Below are 20,113 nucleotides of genomic sequence, written 5' to 3'. Positions count from 1 at the left end.
GGGCACTGGGAAGCCATTCCCTGGCTCCTGTCCCTGCAGCCTTGTCCCCTCTCCTGGAGCCCCTCCACTACCGAAAGGCCACAATCCCTTTTACCTGGATTCCCCACACTCTGTCCTGGAGACAAGTGACTTTTCCTCACAAGATTCTGAAGGGATCTACCCTGACGGCCAGCGAAGGTAGGGTGGGATTCTATCAGCCGCTCCTGGGCTGTCCTTTCCCCCCACCCAACCAGCCCAACCTCCCCGGGGTGACACGGCAAAGGACACACACCTACAAACCCAAACCCTGCCTTAAAAAGCAAAGGAAGCCATAGGAGTACTATAAACATTTTATTTATCGTTTTCAAAAAGACAGGAAAATAATCTAGAGCATTTATTTATATTTTTTCGATAAAAACCTTTCGATACTCCTCATGCATGAAGACCTTCCGTGCGCACGGGGCCAGGCGCCGCGGGCCGAGCGCGCTTCCCGAGGAGCAGCTCCCGCGGGCTGCCGCTGCCACAGCCCCACCCCGCTCAGTCCTGGTCACTCCGGGCAGCGGTCAGTGCGCGGCCAGGGCCAGCTCCCGCAGGTAGGCCTGCGTCAGGCCGCGCAGCTCCTCCAGGGCGTAGTCCTCGGGCATGGGCAGGCGGCCGATGTGCGGCGCCAGCAGGCGCAGGGGCACGCGCGGCTCGGCCGCCTCGGGGCCGGCCTCGGGGCCCTGCTGCAGGCTCAGCACCGCCCGCAGCACGTTGGCCACGCGCTTGGCCATGTCTGCAAGGGAGGGACAGAGGTGGCTCTGACTGCACTCGGAGTGTGGCACGGCAAACCCGCCAGGAGCCCCATTGGGGAGTGAGGGCACCGGGACCACGCTGTCCCCTCCCTGTCCCCTCCCTCAGCACGGGCACTGCGGCCACAGGGGCACAGGAAACAGCCTCAGCCTGGCCCAGGGACGTTTATGTTGGATACTGGGGAAAATTTCTTCCCCCAAAGGGTTGAGGCGGCTCAGCCTGGAGAAAAGGAGGCCCAGACCTTCCCACTCTCCTCCACTCCTTGGCAGGAGGGGACAGCCGGGGGGTCAGGCTCTGCTCTCAGGGACAGGGACAGGAGCAGAGGGAACAGCCTCAGGCTGGCCCAGGGGAGGCTCAGGGTGGATACTGAGAGAATTCCTTCCCAGACAGGGCTCTGCAACCCTGGCAGAGCTGCCCAGGGAGATGGTGGATTCCCATCCCTGGAGGGATTTCACAGCTGTGTGGATGTGACACTTGGGGACATGGATCAGCACTGGCCTTGGCACTGCTGGGGAATGGCTGGACTCAATCTGAAAGGCCTTTTCCAACCCAAATGAATCTGAATCTGGGATACAGGTGCAGCCCAGGCGTGGAAGTGGCTGTCCCAGGGAGCTGCTGGACAGGGGTGTCACCATACCTGACTGAGCCAGGCGGTCCTTGGCGTTGTGGCACTGCAGCTGCTCTATCCTGTTGCACAGGGATGTCACTTTGGTGTGTAACCGCTCCAGCTCGTAGGTGGAAACATCCAGCTGGAAGCAAACAGCAGTCAGCTCCAAGGCAGCACAGCAGAGCCAAACTCACCCACCAGGTGACACTACACCCAAACCTGCCTCAGTTAACACCATGGCAGGGAGAGGAGAAGCCTGGACAGGAATTTGGGGGAATGGACAGAGAGACTGCCGTGTTTGTCCCATCCCTTTCACTTGTCACTGTCACACACCCACAGAGCACATGTGCAGGGCACAGCCCAGCCCTTGCTGTGACAGCAGACAGCCCAGTTTTAGAGATGCCCCATGTCCTGTTTGAAGTGTCTGCCAAAGAGAAGCACCATCTCCCCCTCCACAGTCAGTGAGAGGCTCCCTCCAGACCCGGTGGGAGCTCCCAAAGCTCAGGGAAGGTACCTGCTGAATCCTGTCCAGCATCTCATTGACACGGATGTAGTCGAGGTAGACCAGCCCCGCCAGCTCCCAGTCCTGGATCAGTGCGCTGCGCTCGGGGGGCGCCAGGTCCTCCAGGAATCCCTTCAGGTACTTGTAGTTCTCGTTGATAATTGCATCTGGAGAGAGCAGCAGTGAGGAACAGAGGCCAGCCCGTCACCCACAGCAGGAGAAGCAGCATCCTGCTTCTCTGTTTGCCCAGGAAAAGCACCTGGTATCCAGGGGGAGCTCGTTTGGAACTGCCAGGCCCTCTGTGCTGACTGCTGCTCCAAACCCAGCCTGATCCCTTCACTGGCCACCCCATGGCTTGGAATCACAGAGTCACCCACTGGTTTGGGTTGGGAGGGACCTTCAATATCACCCAGTCCCACCCTCTTCCACTTGTCCCCAGTCCCTCTGCAGCTCTCCTGGAGCCCCTTCAGGCCCTGGCAGGGCTCTGAGCTCTCCCTGGAGCTTCCCCTCTCCATGGAGCACCCCCAGCTCCCCCAGCCTGGCTCCAGCCCCGGGATCCCGCTCCTACTGCCATGCCTTTACGTGCTGCTGAAAGGACAGGCTGCAAGAGGAGCAGCAAGACCCACCTGAGGCCAAGTGCCTGACAACCAGCTTGTGGCACTGGTTCCAGTGGCCAGCCTTGAAGAGGAAGAGGGCCTCTTTGTGCTTGTCGCCCTCCATCCTGGCCCGCACGGCCTTGGCCTCGTGGATCCAGCGTGGGGGCAGGCAGAGGCGCTGTGTCAGGAAGCTCTCCTTGGCCCAGGACTCGGGGCTCTCGGCCAGGGCGCAGTGCCGGCTCAGCAGCTCCCGCACGGCCTTCTCCCGCCGCCTGGGGACACGGGCCACTGTCACTGCCACCTGCAGCCAGCGTCCCCTCCTGGCCCTCCCCACAGGGCCACTGCAACTGCATGGGCCTCCCCACCCCAAACCAGTCCGGGATGCTGGCCTTTTCCCAGGTGCCACAAAGACTCCAGGTGCGCAGCTCCACGTGGGAGAAGCCACTACAACCACAGGTCTTTGCAACTGACCCCATGTGCTTTCAAAGGCCCAGAACAGCCCCACAGGGTCACTCAGGGTGTGTGCAGCCCCACAGCAGCCCCACAGGGTCACTCAGGGTGTGTGCAGCCCCACAACAGCCCCACAGGGTCACTCAGGGTGTGTGCAGCCCCACAGGGTCCCTCAGGGTGTGTCCAGCCCCACAGCAGCCCCACAGGGTCACTCAGGGTGTGTGCAGCCCCACAGGGTCCCTCAGGGTCACTCAGGGTGTGTGCAGCCCCACAGGGTCACTCAGGGTGTGTCCAGCCCCAGAACAGCCCCACAGGGTCACTCAGGGTGTGTCCAGCCCCAGAACAGCCCCACAGGGTCACTCAGGGTGTGTCCAGCCCCAGAACAGCCCCACAGGGTCACTCAGGGTGTGTCCAGCCCCAGAACAGCCCCACAGGGTCACTCAGGGTGTGTGCAGCCCCACAGGAGCCCCACAGGGTCCCTCAGGGTGTGTCCAGCCCCACAGGGTCACTCAGGATGTGTCCAGCCCCACAGGGTCACTCACAGCGTGTCCGGCTCGTGCAGCATCACGAACACAGCCCACTCCCACAGCCCCTCGCTCTCCAGCTGGGCAGCATAGCTGGTGTTGAGCACCCCCCAGCTCTGCTGGGACAGGTGGGAATAGTTCAGGGCCCGGAGCACCTCCCACAGGTGCCAGCTGAGGCGGAAATCCAGCGGGTCAGAGGTGATGCTCCTGGGATCCAGCAGCTGGTCAAGCTCATAGGACCTGGAGAGGAAAACTCTGCTAACTGAAGAGCTGATTGTGCCCACAAAATCAAATCCAATCCCTCCCTTCACCCACCTCCACAGGTGTGATTTACATTAGTGTGGGGGGTTGGTTCTCTTTTTCAAGAAGAAAAATAACAGTATTTACTGCTAAAAGTCTTACGAGTCCACGCCCAGACTGTCACCCCTTTTCTTCTGTAGCTGCTCTGTATGTGCAGATTTCTCACTGCCTTCAAAAAAGGCAGCTACAGAGAAGGCTTCCTGCACTCTTCAGGCACAGAAAGCACCTAAAACCCCACAAATGTGCCCCAAAACTTCAGGTTCCCCATCTCTACCATCCACAGGTGTGACAGCACCTTGTGTCAGGGGTGACTTTGGACTGCTCTAAGCAGTTCAGGCTGATTTCATACCCCTGGTTGGTGAACTCAGAAGTCACTGACTGATCATCATTTTTCTAAATACTTATTGAACTCTGCCCACTTTACCTGTCACTGTAGAGCTTCAACAAATGGAAGCAGACGTCTCTCAGGGGCCTTCCTCCATTGTCATCTTCTTCAATGACACACCCAGAATCTTCCAGGTAAGGAGGCAGAGGACAGCAAGCGTATTTTTCACACTCTGAGGTGTTCTAGGGACATAGTTTTAACAGTAAGTTTAAAGATAATATTCTGGACAGAACTGAATTTCACAGCTCAGCAGGCTCAGGGTAATATTTCTGCTCCAAAGAACGTGCAACCAACTGCACCTGCAGTTGGAACCTCCCCAGAACTATGGACCAACACGAAAAACCTGAACCCAAAATGCTTGGGCAGATTCATGTCTCACACTCTTAAAAGCCACTGCCTGGAGGTACAGCCAGCTCTCACACCCCTTCTACTCCTAAAGGCTTTTATAGCTGGAAAATCTGTAGGCCTGGATGGAATGAAGCAGGTGCACCCCAGTGAGCCTTCTCTCTGTAGCTAAGCAGGGTATACAATGAGCAGCACTGAACCACTGAGTCAGTCAGAACAATTAACTAAGAGCTTTTACTACAGCCTGGGTATTTAAATATTGAAGCAAACATCAGTGACAATGTTTCCAGACTTGCTGCTGTGCTTAGGCTGCCTTGAGGATGGAGGGCTGAGCTGGCTTTAGTTAAATGATTAAACACGTTTCTCAGCAGAACCCTTTGTGCTGGTGCACACAGAGCTGAGAGCTCTGAAGCACACAGGGCTCTGCATAATGCATGGAGCCACGGGGGTGTGGGACAGTGTCTGGGGGCACCATGGGCTGCTGGACAAGGCAGCTGAGGATCAATGATCCCAGGGGGAAAACAGGCTGCCTGCCTCAAAAGGGCTTCGCTGCTGTTGGCCACTGCCCCTCTTCCTAATTTTGTCCACCTCTCAAACAGCTAGACAAAACCTGGAAACACTCCATAAATATGTTTTCTCCACAGAACTGATGATTCTATAGAATCACAGAATGGTGTGGGTTGGAAAGGACCTTAAAGCCCACCCAGTTCCACACCCTACCACAGGGATGTCTTCCACTGTCCCAGGCTGCTCCAAGCCCTGTCCATCCTGGCTTGGGACACTGCCAGGGGATCCAGGGGCAGCCACAGCTTCTCTGGGCACCTTGTACCCACCCTGCCAGGGAGGAATTGCTTCCCAATATCCCACCTAACCCTGCCCTCTGGCAGTGGGAAGCCATTCCCTGCATCCTGTCCTGAATCCCACATTCAGCAATTCCTGGCTGCTCACAGGAGCAGCACCAGACAGGCAGGAGCAGCCTGAAGGGCTCTGTTTGGGCAGGAGGGAGGCACCCACCTGAAAGGCTGACTCGTACATGGCCAGAGCCTTGGAGATGGAGGCCGTGGGGGGCAGCAGGTACCAGAGGTGCACGGCCACGCAGCGCTTCCAGTCCAGCAGCGAGCACACGTTGACGCTGATCCTCTCGGAGAGCTGCCACACCTGCTGCCACAAACCCTGCTCAGCCACACGTGCCCGGTGGGCAGCAGCAAGAGGGGCCACTGGGACAGAAGCCACCTCCCTGCACTGTGTGGGGTGGCTCTGAGGGGTTGGGTGGGCATTGGAACCCTGGGCGTTGAGAATTTCAGGGTTTCTGTGCTAAACTGGCATTGACCCTCAAGAGGACATTACATTTGACCTGAGGCCATGGAAAAGCCTTCCAAAATTGAGTGACAGCACTGGGATTATGGGTGTGGAGTTTGAATGGAAGTGTGTGATATCACAGGGTGGAAAACTTAGAGTTTAAGGGTTTAGTATATAGTAATATATACGGGGAAATATGGAGGATTTAGGGCGTTGGCTAAGTCCTTCTTTTTCACCTTCTTCATGGGTTTGGGTGGTATCTTAAAATTGGGTGAAAAAATCCGCATTGTGGACCATGGGTTATTGGTTATTGAGTTAAAAGTAAAAATAATTTATGTGTCATCTCACAACTGGACAATTTGTGCTTGAACACCTTGTACAGAGATAGAGACAGAGCCATTTTTCACCTTGTTAGCCAGAGCTCACAGCTTGTACTATAGGTAAGAATTAATCAACACCTGGGTCTGGACACGAACACCGTGTCTCCAGAGCATTACCCCCGGCTGTGACAGAGGAGAGGAAGATGATGAAAGCCCCCTGCAGGCCCGTCCTTACCGGCTTCCCCGCGAGCAGGGCGAAGAGGCGCAGCCGCTCCTCCTGGATGAAGCGGTCGCTGTGCAGGCGGTGCCAGTCCACCAGCTGCAGGGTCAGCAGGTCCCTCACGGGCTGGCTCCCGGCCAGCTGTGACAGCAGCAGGGCCAGACGGTGGTCACCTGCAGGGACACCTGGCCTTGGGGCACGGCTTTGGGCTGGGAGGGATCCTACAACTCATCCCGTTCCTGCCACTCCCTTATCCCCACCCTGGAGGGCTCCCTGTCCCCTCGCCCTGGAGGGCTCCCTGTCCCCCCGCCCTGCAGGGCTCCCTCTGTCCCCCCGCCCTGCAGGGCTCCCTCTGTCCCCACCCTGCAGGGCTCCCTGTCCCCTTGCCCTGGAGGGTTCCCTGTCCCCCCGCCCTGCAGGGCTCCCTCTGTCCCCACCCTGCAGGGCTCCCTCTGTCCCCCGCCCTGCAGGGCTCCCTCTGTCCCCTCGCCCTGCAGGGCTCCCTCTGTCCCCTCGCCCTGCAGGGCTCCCTCTGTCCCCTCGCCCTGCAGGGCTCCCTCTGTCCCCTCGCCCTGCAGGGCTCCCTCTGTCCCCTCGCCCTGCAGGGCTCCCTCTGTCCCCTCGCCCTGCAGGGCTCCCTCTGTCCCCTCGCCCTGCAGGGCTCCCTCTGTCCCCTCGCCCTGCAGGGCTCCCTCTGTCCCCTCGCCCTGCAGGGCTCCCTCTGTCCCCCGGCCCTGCAGGGCTCCCTCTGTCCCCCCGCCCTGCAGGGCTCCCTCTGTCCCCCCGCCCTGCAGGGCTCCCTCTGTCCCCTCGCCCTGCAGGGCTCCCTCTGTCCCCACCCTGCAGGGCTCCCTGTCCCCTCGCCCTGCAGGGCTCCCTCTGTCCCCACCCTGCAGGGCTCCCTGTCCCCCCGCCCTGCAGGGCTCCCTCTGTCCCCTCGCCCTGCAGGGCTCCCTGTCCCCTCGCCCTGCAGGGCTCCCTGTCCCCTCGCCCTGCAGGGCTCCCTGTCCCCTCGCCCTGCAGGGCTCCCTGTCCCCTCGCCCTGCAGGGCTCCCTGTCCCCTCGCCCTGCAGGGCTCCCTGTCCCCCCCATGTTTTGCAGGAGCTGCCCAGGGAGGTTTGGAGTGTCCAGCCCTGGAAGTGCCCAAGGAAGGGTTGGGGGTGACACTCAGTGCTCTGGCCTGGGGACAAGGTGGGGCATCAGGCAGGGACACCTTCCACTAGAGCAGTTGCTCCAAGCCCCATCCACTGGGGGATGAAACACTTCCAGGAATGTGGAGGCCACAACCTTAATATTTCTTATGAAATAAACCATTCCACAAACACCTGGCATAACAGACAGGGATAAAACCTGCCATAAGGCTCTGGAAATACATGTGTTTAACCCAAATATAAATTGTCTGAACAGAAGCTCAATTTAAAAGATCATTCATTAAAAATCCAAACGAGTGACTATGAAACTTTCAGTTCCAAATGGATTCCAGCAGCACTTCCTAACTGGGGCTGGCTGACAGAGTGAAGGGGACCAGGGAGTCCAGCAGCAGCCCCTACCCAATCTTCAAGGCCAGGTTGGACATGGGGGTTGGAGAAACCTGGGATACTGGAAAGAGACTCTGCCCATGTCAAGGGCTGGGACTGGATGGGCTTTGAAGTACTTCCCATCCCAGCCCATTCCATGATTCTGTGGTCGCTGACAAGGGAACATTCCACATGCAGAGCAGCCAGTGAAGTTTAAACTCTCTTTGTGCATGTCCTTTCTCCTTTACACAAAAGCTCTGATTTATGAACCTTACAGAATCACAGACTATCCTGAGTGGGAGGGGACCCACAGGATCCATCCAGTCCCACCCTGTCCCTGCCCAGATCCCCAACAATCCCCTGGGCATCCCCGGCAGCGCTGTCTAAAGGCTGCCGGAGCTCTGGCAGCCTCGGGGCTGTGCCCATTCCCGGGGGTGCTCACCTGCCTGCTGTGCCAGCCTGCAGGCCTCACCAATCCTCTTCCCCGTGAGGCAGCTGAAGACGGCCTCGACGTGGCTGCCGTGGCGGCACAGGGACACCTCGTCCTCGATGCGCGCGGCCGCCGTCTCCGACAGCCAGCGCGAGAAGGCGCGGCGCCGCTCCAGCGCCAGCACGTACTCGCTGGGCTCCTCCAGGCTGGCCTCCAGCTCCTTCAGCTGGCCCCAGATGGCCTCACACAGCGTCCACGCCAAGCACCAGTGCTTCACAACGCCTGTGGGGACACGCACCCAGCACCACGAGTGGAAACACTGAACTCGGAGGGGCTCACGTGAGGATGACCCTGTAGGGCTCCCTGTGTCCCCACCCTGGAGGGGCTCCCTGTGTCCCCACCCTGGAGGGGCTCCCTGTGTCCCCACCCTGGAGGGGCTCCCTGTATCCCCCACCCTGGAGGGGCTCCCTGTGTCCCCACCCTGGAGGGGCTCACGTGAGGATAACCCTGGAGGGGCTCCCTGTGTCCCCCACCCTGGAGGGGCTCCCTGTGTCCCCCACCCTGGAGGGGCTCACATGAGAATAACCCTGGAGGGGCTCCCTGTGCCCCCACCCTGTAGGGCTCCCTGTGCCCCCCACTCTGGAGGGGCTCCCTGTGTCCCCCACCCTGGAGGGGCTCCCTGTGCCCCCCACCCTGGAGGGGCTCCCTGTGCCCCCCACCCTGGAGTGCTCCCTGTTCCCCCCTCACCCTGGAGGGGCTCCCTGTGCCCCCCTCACCCTGGAGGGGCTCCCTGTGCCCCCCTCACCCTGGAGGGGCTCCCTGTGTCCCCACCCTGGAGGGGCTCCCTGTGCCCCCCACCCTGGAGGGGCTCCCTGTGCCCCCCACCCTGGAGGGGCTCCCTGTGTCCCCACCCTGGAGGGGCTCCCTGTGTCCCCACCCTGGAGGGGCTCCCTGTGCCCCCCACCCTGGAGGGGCTCCCTGTGCCCCCACCCTGGAGGGGCTCCCTGTGTCCCCACCCTGGAGGGGCTCCCTGTGCCCACTGTGTATGGCAGGGGCTGCCCAGGGAGCTTTGGAGTGCCCATCCCTGCAGGTGTCCCCTGGAGGTGGCACTCAGAGCTCTGGGCTGGGGACAAGGTGGGCACAGGGGGGACTGCCTGGGCTGGGAGGGCTTTTCCAACCCAAACCATTCTGGGAAAGGATCGTTCTGTACTCACTCTCTGCCACAGTGGGATCCTCAGATGCTTTCCTGGCCCAGTCAGCATAGTCATGGATAGCAGAGACTCCGGGGTTGGGGGCCAGGAGAGGACAGGCCTCATCCATATGGACAGTGCTGTGCTTCAGCTTTATCTCCAGAGGGGTGAGGTACAGCTCTTTGTCTCTATCCATCTTCCATTGTTCCAAACTCAACTTTTCCACATGAACTTTAAAAGGGGATTCTGTGAGTCTGGAGGAAAAGAGGAGACAGACCAGGTAGCAGACGTTCTGCAGGTTCTCCATGAAATGCAGCAGATCATCCTGCAGCTTGTCCTAATTAACCCAACAGTAAAACATGACCCAAGGCATGAAGATCCTGGGCAGAGTCTGGGCTTTGGAGCCAGGCTTTGGGACCCCAAACAACCTGGGGTAGTGGAAGGTATCCCTGGCCACAGCAGTGGGCTGGAACAAGATGGTCTTGAAGTCTCCAAACCCAAACCTTCTATGATTTGGTGAATAAACCATGATTCACTGAGCTCTCCAGAGGCAGCAAGCACACCTTCACCACAACTCATTCCTCAGCACTCCACATATGCTGGAGAACATCCAGACAAGCTTTCTGGAGCACTTCAATGGTGGGACAGGGCTATATTCCAGTCTAGCTCAGGTATGGAGACCCTAAAGGCCCCTGTGCTGCTGGATGCAATATGAAGATGTCTGGGAATTGAGAAGCTGAACAAGAATTTCCTCAGGTAGGGCAGATGTCCTCAGGGAGAATCAAGAGATTGGAAGCTTTCTGGACAACAACTTTGAACTTTCTCTTTAACCTCGTGCTGGGTGACAGTGCCATTTGTTTGGTAAAAAACCCCAAATTCCTCTTACTATGCAGTTCCAGGATTTGACCGAGATATTTTTGTGGAGAAGGGCTATGAAGGAGATCTCCATGACAAACACCATCTTGCACCACTCCTGCGTGTCAAAAGGAACAGTGACCTGCCACCAGGATTCTGTCAGCCATGAAGGGTGAGCACGGCACACCCACCCTCAAGGAAAGCACTGTGGGCCTGACATTTCCGGCTCTGAGAGATTTCAGCCTGCTGGCAGCTGCTAACTTTTTCCCAAGGAAAAATATCTCAAGAAAGCTTCTTCTCAAAACAATCTTGGCAAACAACTCTCCTTTCTCAAAAAACCAATTCTGCAGGTCGTGTTGTGCTGTTTCTCTGGTTTAACCAATGGGATCAGAGAGGTGTTGGTCCTATTCACCAACCACGGTAAGTCTGTATGGGACCACCTTATAAAAGGTAGTAAGAATTAGACAATAGAGCCTTTTTTCTATGCTCTTTGCCCTCTGAAATATCTCCCCTTTGTGTCCCGCAACACCAAAGCAGTACTCACGATTTGGGAGCGACGGGAGTGGGCAGGAAGCCGTATTCCACGGGCTCAACCGGAGCATCCTCCACTTCCCTGGAGCCACTGAGCTGATCCCCACAGTTGACCAGCGTCCAGTCGGGCCCCCAGCCGACGCGGAAGGAGCGTCCCATGAAGAGCCCCATGTCCATGAGCAGCTTCCCCTTGCCGTAGGTGATGGACCTCTCGAGGGGGACGAGGCGGCGCTGGCGGCGGGCGCCCACGGTGCGCACGGGCGCCTCGGGCAGGGCGGCGGGCACCGAGAACGCGGGGGCCAGCGGGGACAGCGCCCACGGGGCCGCACCGGGGGGACTGCCCGTGGCCCTGGGGACCTTGGTGTCCGCCACAGCGCCGCCGCCACCCGCGCCCTGCAGCAGGACGCTGGAGAACTTGGACTGCAGCAGGCCGGCAGCTGACAGGGAGAAGCGGGAAGAGTGGTTCAGTGGAAGGGCGGCTGTGTTTCAGGGGATAGTGCCGGCCGTTCAGAGGGATTTGGGGAATTCCCAGAATAGCCAGTGGCAGGTGTCTGGGTGGAACACGGAGCTCGGTGTGACTGTGAGCAGTGCTCAGTCCCACTGATCCCCCGGCACTGCCCAAAGGAACACGAGGGCTGTTCCCAGGAAGGGGAAAGGCACAGCCCCAGCCCAAACTGGGCCATTCCCAAAGGAGTCCCTAATTCAATGTCAGAATCAGGACATCAGAACAGCAGCAGGGTGTCACACGGATCAGCAGGGCTCATGCTGGCCCCACACACACCTCAGGTCTGTCCCTGTCAATCATGGGCTCTGAATTGATTAACAGATCTGAATTAATGGGTTTCCTCAATCAGGGAGCACCTTCCTGGCTGTTCCCAGAGGTGTTCCTCAATATCCCCATGGAAAGCACCACTTCGTGGCTGCACTGGCTGTAAGGGGCAGGGTTTGGGCAGTGAGGAATCTGGTAGGGGCTGTCCTGTGCAGGGCACAGCTGGTGCCCTCAGCACTCACACCACAGGCCACCTCCAAAGCAAGCTGCAAAGTTGGTGCCTCTGGGAGATTTTAAAAGCAGAAAAAAACCCCACACAAGCATGAAAAAAAAAGAAGAACAAAAATAAAAGAGTGAAAAGAGCAGTGCAAGCATCAGATGAGCAGGTGTGGAGGAGCTGCAGGCACGGGAGCACTCACAGCCCTCAGGGCAGGGCTTCTGCCGGAGCAGGGAATGAACACAGGAGGAAGGAGTGCCACAAAGGAACTGCTGCAGACACCAGGATTTTGCCTGCTCGTGTTAAAATTCACCTTCTTTTGTACAGTCTGTAGTTTTTCACCGTACCTGAGTGTCTTTTCTGTCCTTGTGATCTTGAAATGGGGAGCCTTGGGGAGCAGATCTCTTGGGAAGTGTCCATCTTGACAAGTGGCTTCCCAGGATAATCCAGGATCAAATCCAGGTCATCATCATCAGCAAGCAAGGAAGCTTTCATGATCTGAGGATGTGGGAAGCCAAGGCAGAACATCAGCAATCCCACCCACAGCAGCAGCTCACTAAGCTCATCAAAATAGCTCTTCCCACCCAAAACACCTCCTACATGCAGCACATGACCAAACACCACAGCCATGCTGCAAACACTCCAAGGAACAGGGCAAGGCACAGCTCAGGCTTGTTGCCTGATGGATGAGGTTTTACAACTACTTGTTCCATCAGTGCACAGGATTTGTTGGGGTGACATCCCACAATAGTTCTGGTTTCTCAGATCTTAGCTCTGTCTGCTGTTTGTCAGCTTAAGGAATAACTTCTGGTCTATTTTTTATTACAGGTAGAAGCCTGAAGTGTTCAAGGTTCTGTCTTTCCACAAGAATTTCCAAGAGCTGCAGGGACAGGAGCCAGGGAATGGCTTCCCAGTGCCCAGGGCAGGGCTGGATGGGCTCTGGGGCAGGAATTGTTCCCTGGCAGGGTGGGCAGGGCTGGCACAGGGTGCCCAGAGCAGCTGTGGCTGCCCCTGGATCCCTGGCAGTGCCCAAGGCCAGGCTGGACACTTGGAGCAGCCTGGGACAGTGGGAGGTGGCCCTGCCATGGCAGGGGTGGCACTGGATGTCCTTTATGCTTTTACCCAACCCAAATCTTCTGTGCTACCATGAAATAAAAGCATCAACACCAAGCCCTAACCGAGACTAGTTACCCCAAAACACTTTTCTCTACCAAGGCAGCTGCTCTGGTATCAGTTCAGCTCACCCAGTGCCCACACCCCACAGTTCTGAGCTCTGCCTTTCAGGTGTTTCACGTTGGCATTGAGCCTTCCATGTGAGAGGCTTTCCCCAGAACAGAGATGTGGTGTGTGAGCCCAATGGCACTCCATGGGCTGCACTGATCACTACCAGCTGCTGTGTGAACACCCCTGGGGAGGGAAACGCATCCTCGAGAAGGGCTCCCTTCACTTCCCAAGCCCCCTGCAGGAGAGGGGAAGGGTGGGACACTGACCTGCAGCACGTAGGGGTTGATGCCCTGGCTGGATGCGATGTGTGTGGACGCTGGCACTGCCTCCTGCTCCTCGGCCAGCTCCTCGGCCAGGGGCTCCTGGGCTGCCTCCTGGGTGATGTCTGCCATGTCGCTGTCCAGCTCCACCACCCTGCCCAGCTGCTCCAGCTCCAGGGGCTGCGGAGACAGAGGCCAGGTCACCCCACAGAGCACAGCTCAGCCAGGACAGCCACAGCCCTCCTGGCTCTGCCAAGGGCCCACACCCGGGGCGGGGATGGACACACAGAACCTACAGGGTGTGCCATGCCAGGGAAGGAGCAGGCCCAGAGCAGCGGTGCCCTCCTGGAGTTTTCCCACTTCTGCCATTCAGGTTAGGAAATTGTTCTTCAGCTTGCCAGTTCTCACGTGCCCAGCGAAGGGAGAGCTCTGTGTCCTGTCTCCCTCCCCTCCTCCCAGATCCAGCCCATGTGGTACAACCTCCAGTCACAGGGTCTACATTCCACAGAGATCTGCATTTTACCTGGTCACTCTGAGGGCTGTGGCTGCCCCTGGATCCCTGGCAGTGCCCAAGGCCAGGCTGGACACTGGGGCTTGGAGCACCTGGGACAGTGGGAGGTGGCCCTGGGACAGTGGGAGGTGGCCCTGCCATGGCACAGGTGGCACTGGTGAGAATTAAGGTCCTTCCCAACCCTTCCATGGCTAGCTGCTCACAGGCTGTACTTTTGCCCAGCTCACTCTGTGGAACCTGAGCTCCCTTGTACTGGTTTGGTTCCAGTTTACCCATCCCATGACTCAGCTTTGTGTCCTGTGAAAGCCTCATGCTTCCAGCTTCCCAGAAAAAACAGTACAGACCACAGAATGATGCAAAAACAGGAGTGAGGAAACCCAGGCAGGGAGGGTCCTGGGAATCCTGCTCAGGAACTAAGGAGCACATTCACAAGGCTGTGCTTAGCTCTGAAGCAGGCAGGATGGGAGAAGGTTCCCAGCTGAGGTAAAATCACCCAGGGGCTCTGTAAGGACAGAACTGAGTAGCAGACACAGAATCTGAGCCCTGTCCCACATGTGGAACAGATTTACAAGTCAAAATATGGTTACAAACACACAACTTTCACTGCTCCCTTCATTGGGCTTTAATGCAGCGGGCTCCCTTGCAACATTAATAAATTCATCAATATTTAACTTAGGGAAGACAAAACAAAAACCAAGTCTAGATATAAAATGCTTCTTACAGCCCAAATAATAGTATCACCAGATGTGTTCTACACCAAGAGTCTGGAAAGGTTTAAGCAATGCTATGATGTTTCTTAGGGTTTTATGAAACTAACTGATGTTTTTCCTAATTTCTGAAATTAAAACCTAATTTAATGTTATGCAAGTCAGAGAGGTTAATGAACCTGGAGGAGTTTTTGCTAAGTACACTGTACTGTGCAAGAATGTTTGAAAATATCAGAAATATTTCCAGTATTCCTGAATGCTTAAAGCCTCAGCTCTGGTCCCCCCAGACTGAACATGAAGCAGGGAAGGGAGCTGAAGTGATGCTGTTGGGCAGCCATATGTGCAGCTCAAAATGCATATAATTAAGGATCTACTCCAGCAGAGGCATGAATGAGTGGGTTTTGATTAGCTGAGGAGCTGGGAGAGCTGGAGCTGGCAGCCCCCAGCCTGCCCCAGCAGCAGCATGCTGTGTCCAGGGAGCAGATGGTGCTTCTGGGGCCCCCCTCACCTGCCTGGAGAGCTCTGCTGTGCTGCCACACAAATGGTCAGCAGAGACTCCCACTGGACACCAGGGAAAAGTTCTGTGCTAGAAACAGAACTGCTGTGGCTGGAAAAGGCTCTGAGCCCACCAAGCCCAACTGCTCCCCAGCACTGCCAGGGCCACCACTGGCCCTGTCCCAAGTGCCACACCCACAGGGCTGTGCAGTCCCTCCAGGGACTTCACCACTGCCTTGGCCACCTGTACCAGGGCTGGACAGCCCTTTTCAGGAAGAAATTTCCCCAATATCCAACCTTAACCTCCCGCGGCACAACTTGAGGCCATTTCCTGCTTGACCCTCCAGTCAGGGAGCTGTGCAGAGCCACCAGGTCCCCCCTGAGCCTCCTTTTCCCCAGGCTCAGCCCCTTCCCAGCTCCCTCAGCCCCTTCTGGGGCTCCAGCCCCTTCCCCAGCTCTGTTCCCTGCCCTGGACACGCTCCAGCCCCTCCAGGAGCCACAACTGGACACAGCCCTGGAGGTGTCACACGGTGCCAGCCCAGGGGACAATCCCTGCCCTGGGGCTGTGCCCACACTGGGGCTGGCACTGCCCAGGGGCCACTGGCCTCTTGCCCACCTGGACTCCTGGTATTCCCAGTGAATTGGCTCAAACACTGCCTGTGGATCAAAGATTCCTGTGTAAGGTGGGTCGAGCCCTGAGGATGTTTTGCAAAGGTTTAAAGCAGTCACATCCAACACAAATACGTTTACAAAGCTAGCATATAGCCAGCCTTACAAAAAGTATTGTTTTAATAAAAATAGAGCACATTCTTAAAATAGGAAGCAGACAGTCTTGCACACTAATGGTGGTAAAGGCAACTGAGTGCACAGCATCACTGTCCAGGCAGGCAGCACACGGCGGTGGCATTACGGGCGTGCATTTAATAGTCACAAAAACAAGGGTTCTTCCAGAAGAGGTGCAAATCTGCCAAACTCAGACTAGAATTCAAACAAGAAAGAAGGGTTGAAAGCCTCCCCGCCCCGTCCTTAGGCCGAAATGTCAAGTGTCTCACAGGAAAACAACACGCAGCCACTCAGGCAGAGTTCAGAAGAGTTTCTGTAAGGCTCCACTCTCCAGATTGCACTTACTCCAACCTCCCCCTTCCCAGGCACCAGCTATTCTCCAAACTCCACGTCATGAACCCCCTTTAGTCACTGTTCTCCTTCTACCTGAGCCGGGGGCGCTGGTTTGCCGTTCAGGGCCATCTGCTGGGGCAGCAGGTGCCCTGGGGGTGGCACAGGTGTGGTCTTTAACTTCTTGGTGTCTGCTTTTGAAGGATGATCTTCCTCTTCCTCGTCTGAATCTTGCAAGCCATACTTGGAGAAGTGTGCTACCTGTGTTAAGGAGAAGGACAAACATGTCACAGCTTGGAAGTGAAATTTCTGGAAGGCCTGAACACTAGGCAGGTGTAACTGCCCTATACAGGTATCCTAACACACAACTCTTGGGACATCTGCAACAAATTCAGCCTTTCCACAGACCCAAACCACCTGCTCTAGGCAGGTCTGGGGCCACAGGTTTCATCACAGAGCTTCAGACTGGTTTGGACTGGGAGGGACTTTAAAGCTCATTGATTCCATGGGCAAGGGCACGTTCTATTAGTCCAAGTTGCTCCGAGCCCCATCCAACCCAACCTTGAACACTCCCAGGAATGATGAATTGCATAGGTGAGGACAGTTCTCACCAGAGTCAAAGGGCTTGAAACAGCTGTCCCGAGTTTGCAAATACCTGAATAACAAATTCTCAGGGCTTGCAGCCCCAGGGTGTTGGAACTCTGGAAACTTAGATTTGGGATTTTAGTATATAGTAATATACAGAGCAAAATGAAGGATTTGGGGCATTTTCTAAGCCCTTCTTCTTCACCACCTTCTTCTTTCTTCTCCATGGGTGTTGTTTGTAACCCAAGACAATGGGTTTGGGTGGTTTTCTGTAACTGGTTAATAAAGTCCGCATTGTGGACTTAGTTCTTAGTTTTAAAGTTATTAGAATTAGCTATTTGGTTTAAAATAAAAATAATTTGGGTGGCATTTCCCAATTGCACAGACTGTCCTTGAAAAGCCCTTGCAGAGATGGAGAGGTAGTCCATTCTATCTCTGTTTTCTAATTGCTAGTTAGAGCTCAGCACTCGTGAGGCTGTACCACAGATAACCAATAAACACCGAGGCCGAAGGGGAAACCACGACTCCCGCGTGTCAATCCCGGCTCCCAGAGGAAGAGGGGCAGAGGATAACCCCAGCCCAGGGCAGGGGGCTCACCTTGAAGACCCAGGAGCCGGTCTCGGGGCGGTACTCCTTGAAGCGGGCGCCCTGCTTGCGGGACACGGCCTCCAGCCGGCCCTCGTAGTTCATCTCCGCCAGGCGCTCGGGGCTCTTGATCAGGCACCGCGACGTCTTGTCCGTGGGCCACACCCCGTCCAGAGTGACCTCGGCCCGCCTGCAAGGCCACACGGGGCTCAGGGACAACCTGGCTGCCCTGGGCTGACGCTGTCCCCTGTCCCAAATCTTGGACTACACTGTTATGTCTAACAGCTGCCCCCCTCCCTCTTTGGCGGGGCCTGCCGCTTTTGCTGCTGCTGCTGCTGCTTCTCTCTCTCTGTCTGCTCCTGCTCCTGCCTGCTGGTTTTCACCACTTCTGTTTGTTTTTTTTCTTTCCTTCCTTTGCTTTTCGCTTCCCACCCCCCGAAGATTTTGGACCGGCTCCAGACCTGACCTGACAAGTCGGAGAATCTCCAGGGCCTGCAGAAGAAGCTCTGCGCCCTCCCCCACAGTAACTTGCCCTTTTCCTTGGTGTTAGGGAGTGGTTTTTTTTTTTTTCATTTGTCAATAAACCGTTTTTTTCCACTTTTCCCCCAAGGCACTTTCCTTCCTGAACCCAGGGCTGGTAGAGGTTCGTTTTTAGGGGACTCCTCTTAAGAGGTTCTCCCCTAATTTATTCCAAAGCAGGACACTGGCCGTGGCAGCAGGGTACAGCCCGGGCCAGGGAAACTGCTGTGGGCTTTTAAACCCAGTTTGTGCTTCAGAAACGTGGGAGTAACTCATTAACACTGTAAACTGAATGCAGCATTTGGATTTGTCTCCTGGTTGCAGCCACAGACTGTCAGGATTTTAAGAATCATCCTTATCTAACACTTACCTATTTAACCCTTCCCCAATGGGAGGTTTTTTTTCGTCGTCAGGGTAAACAATAACTTCTTTCCTCCGGATATGTACGATCTCATCCAGGTTTAAGTTTGTTAGATTTACTTCTCCTTCAAAGTAAATTGATCCATAACCTGGCAAAAACAAAAGGTCACAACTAAACTGTCTGTAGAAAGTCATGTGCCAGAGAGCCCATGTTCCTGCTGTGCTCCTCCTGTCCCCACCCAGCCCCATCCTGTCTCCTGAGCAGAGTGACACCTCCTTCTCCCTGAGGAAACTCTGGAGGAGCATTACCAACTTTGACACCAATAGCAAAAGGCTGGGAGAGCTGGAGGTGCTCAGCTGGAGAGGAGAAGCTCCAGGGAGAGCTCAGAGCCCTGCCAGGGCCTGAAGGGGCTCCAGGAGAGCTGCAGAGGGACTGGGGACAAGGGCTGCAGGGACAGGAGCCAGGGAATGGCTTCCCAGTGCCCAGGGCAGGGTCAGAGAGGATATCAGGATGGAATTGTTCCCTGGCAGGCTGGGCAGGCCCCAGAGAAGCTGTGGCTGCCCCTGGATATGTCAGTGCCAGGTTGGATAGGGTTTGGAGCACCCTGGGATGGATGAAAGGGTGTCCCTGCCCTAGAACGAGATGAGCTTTAACGCTCCTCCCAAAGCAAACCAGCCTGTGACACTGGGATTTACTGTATGCCAAAATCTGACCCAAGTTTGATGCAAACTGCACCCACAGCAGGGGCAGTGGGCACAGCCAGAGCGGGGTTTGGAGCTCAGGCTCCCGGGTGAGGGGAGGCCAGGGGGCTCACCCCTGCGGCCGATGGTGAAGTCTGTGACGATACATTCCTTCCTGTCGTTGGTCAGCCGGGCCAGCTCCTCCAGGGACGGAATGGTGTAATAGCCAGCTCGAGTCAGGACAATCCCTGCAACACAGCATTCCCTGAGAACACGGCTGCCAGCACCACATCAGCATTCCCACAGGAATATCCCATTTTTTCTGCCAGCCTCAACAGCTGGAAGCTCAGAGGAACTGAGAACTGGAGCAGCCAAAGCCAACAGACACCCGAACACCTTCTATCCACATGTGCCTCCAGAGCACATTAAACCAACTGCTCTGGCAGGCTCTGCCAGCCCAGGCACCTCCCAGAGAGCAGCAGGTGTCCAAACAGGCAGGGAAGGTGTGCAGGGAAAAGAAAAATTGCAAATGCATCAACACTTGAAGGAAACACTCTCCCAGCTTTAGCACCCTGGGGCCTCAGCCACTGCTGACCAAGCTGCAGCTTCTTCCACATTTAACAGGCTCCAATCCTTCTTCATCTATTAACTTCTGTAATCATCTTCCTATTTCCCATAAGCATTTTGCATTTAGACAATGTCTAAGGACATTTCTTTTGCACACATCACCTGCCAGTTTCATTACATGCCACGGAAGTATTACCTGGAAGGATTAACAAACCTTTTCCCTTTACCTTTGCAAGTTTAAAAAACTCCAACACACGTGATACAAAACTGGGGAATAAAATTTAAATGCTCATTGACTTGGCAGGTAAAACTTCTGCACTAGGTAAGGAAAAGCAAGATCTGTATTCTGGTGGAAGGAGGAGGGAAGAAACCAAAAGCTGAGGGCGTCAAGCAGCAGAAAACTGTGCAGGAAATGCTGCCCCAGTGTAACAGGGTGTCTTTTGGGGAGTGCAGCTGCTGCCTTTCTAGATCCCAGTCAGCCTCTCCAGTGGAGAAACTGCTTCAGAAGAATTCAGGCAGCAAATCAAGCTCACACATCCACACATGTTACAGGCTGGCTCAGCAGAGAGGCAGAAGGCTCCCAGCCCCAAATCAATTTCCAGCGTTTATTCCACATGCTGAAGGTGAAATCCGGAGCCACAGAGAGGGACCATGTGGTTTCTCTCAGTTATATAGTGT

The 20,113-nt window shown here is 56.2% G+C and overlaps 1 protein-coding gene across 3 annotated transcripts in view; it reads right to left on the bottom strand.

The window, feature by feature from the left end:
* Positions 1–317: 317 nt before the first annotated feature.
* Positions 318–20,113, bottom strand: part of NUP98 (nucleoporin 98 and 96 precursor) — a 39,540-nt gene continuing 19,744 nt past the window's right edge. Inside the window, exons 17-33 of one of the 3 annotated variants that reach the window (XM_066314192.1) lie at positions 19,003–19,116; positions 18,198–18,336; positions 17,321–17,498; positions 16,235–16,399; positions 13,319–13,492; positions 12,176–12,326; positions 10,856–11,279; positions 9,481–9,710; positions 8,279–8,548; positions 6,335–6,492; positions 5,495–5,638; positions 4,175–4,317; positions 3,469–3,690; positions 2,507–2,748; positions 1,893–2,047; positions 1,409–1,520; positions 318–754 (exon numbers count right to left, since the gene is read on the bottom strand). In XM_066314192.1, coding sequence (XP_066170289.1) covers positions 543–754; positions 1,409–1,520; positions 1,893–2,047; positions 2,507–2,748; positions 3,469–3,690; positions 4,175–4,317; positions 5,495–5,638; positions 6,335–6,492; positions 8,279–8,548; positions 9,481–9,710; positions 10,856–11,279; positions 12,176–12,326; positions 13,319–13,492; positions 16,235–16,399; positions 17,321–17,498; positions 18,198–18,336; positions 19,003–19,116 — 3,233 coding nt within the window. In that variant the 3' untranslated portion in view covers positions 318–542. Of the gene's footprint in view, positions 755–788; positions 1,521–1,892; positions 2,048–2,506; positions 2,749–3,468; positions 3,691–4,174; positions 4,318–5,494; positions 5,639–6,334; positions 6,493–8,278; positions 8,549–9,480; positions 9,711–10,855; positions 11,280–12,175; positions 12,327–13,318; positions 13,493–16,234; positions 16,400–17,320; positions 17,499–18,197; positions 18,337–19,002; positions 19,117–20,113 lie in introns of those variants that run through there. The other 2 variants (XM_066314193.1, XM_066314191.1) reach the window with 2 other exon arrangements.

This window comes from Sylvia atricapilla, chromosome 2, assembly GCF_009819655.1.
Source record: "Sylvia atricapilla isolate bSylAtr1 chromosome 2, bSylAtr1.pri, whole genome shotgun sequence".
Lineage (NCBI taxonomy): Eukaryota > Metazoa > Chordata > Aves > Passeriformes > Sylviidae > Sylvia > Sylvia atricapilla.
The sequence above is the reverse complement of the archived record's forward strand: the minus strand, read 5'-3'. Positions and strand labels throughout refer to the sequence as shown.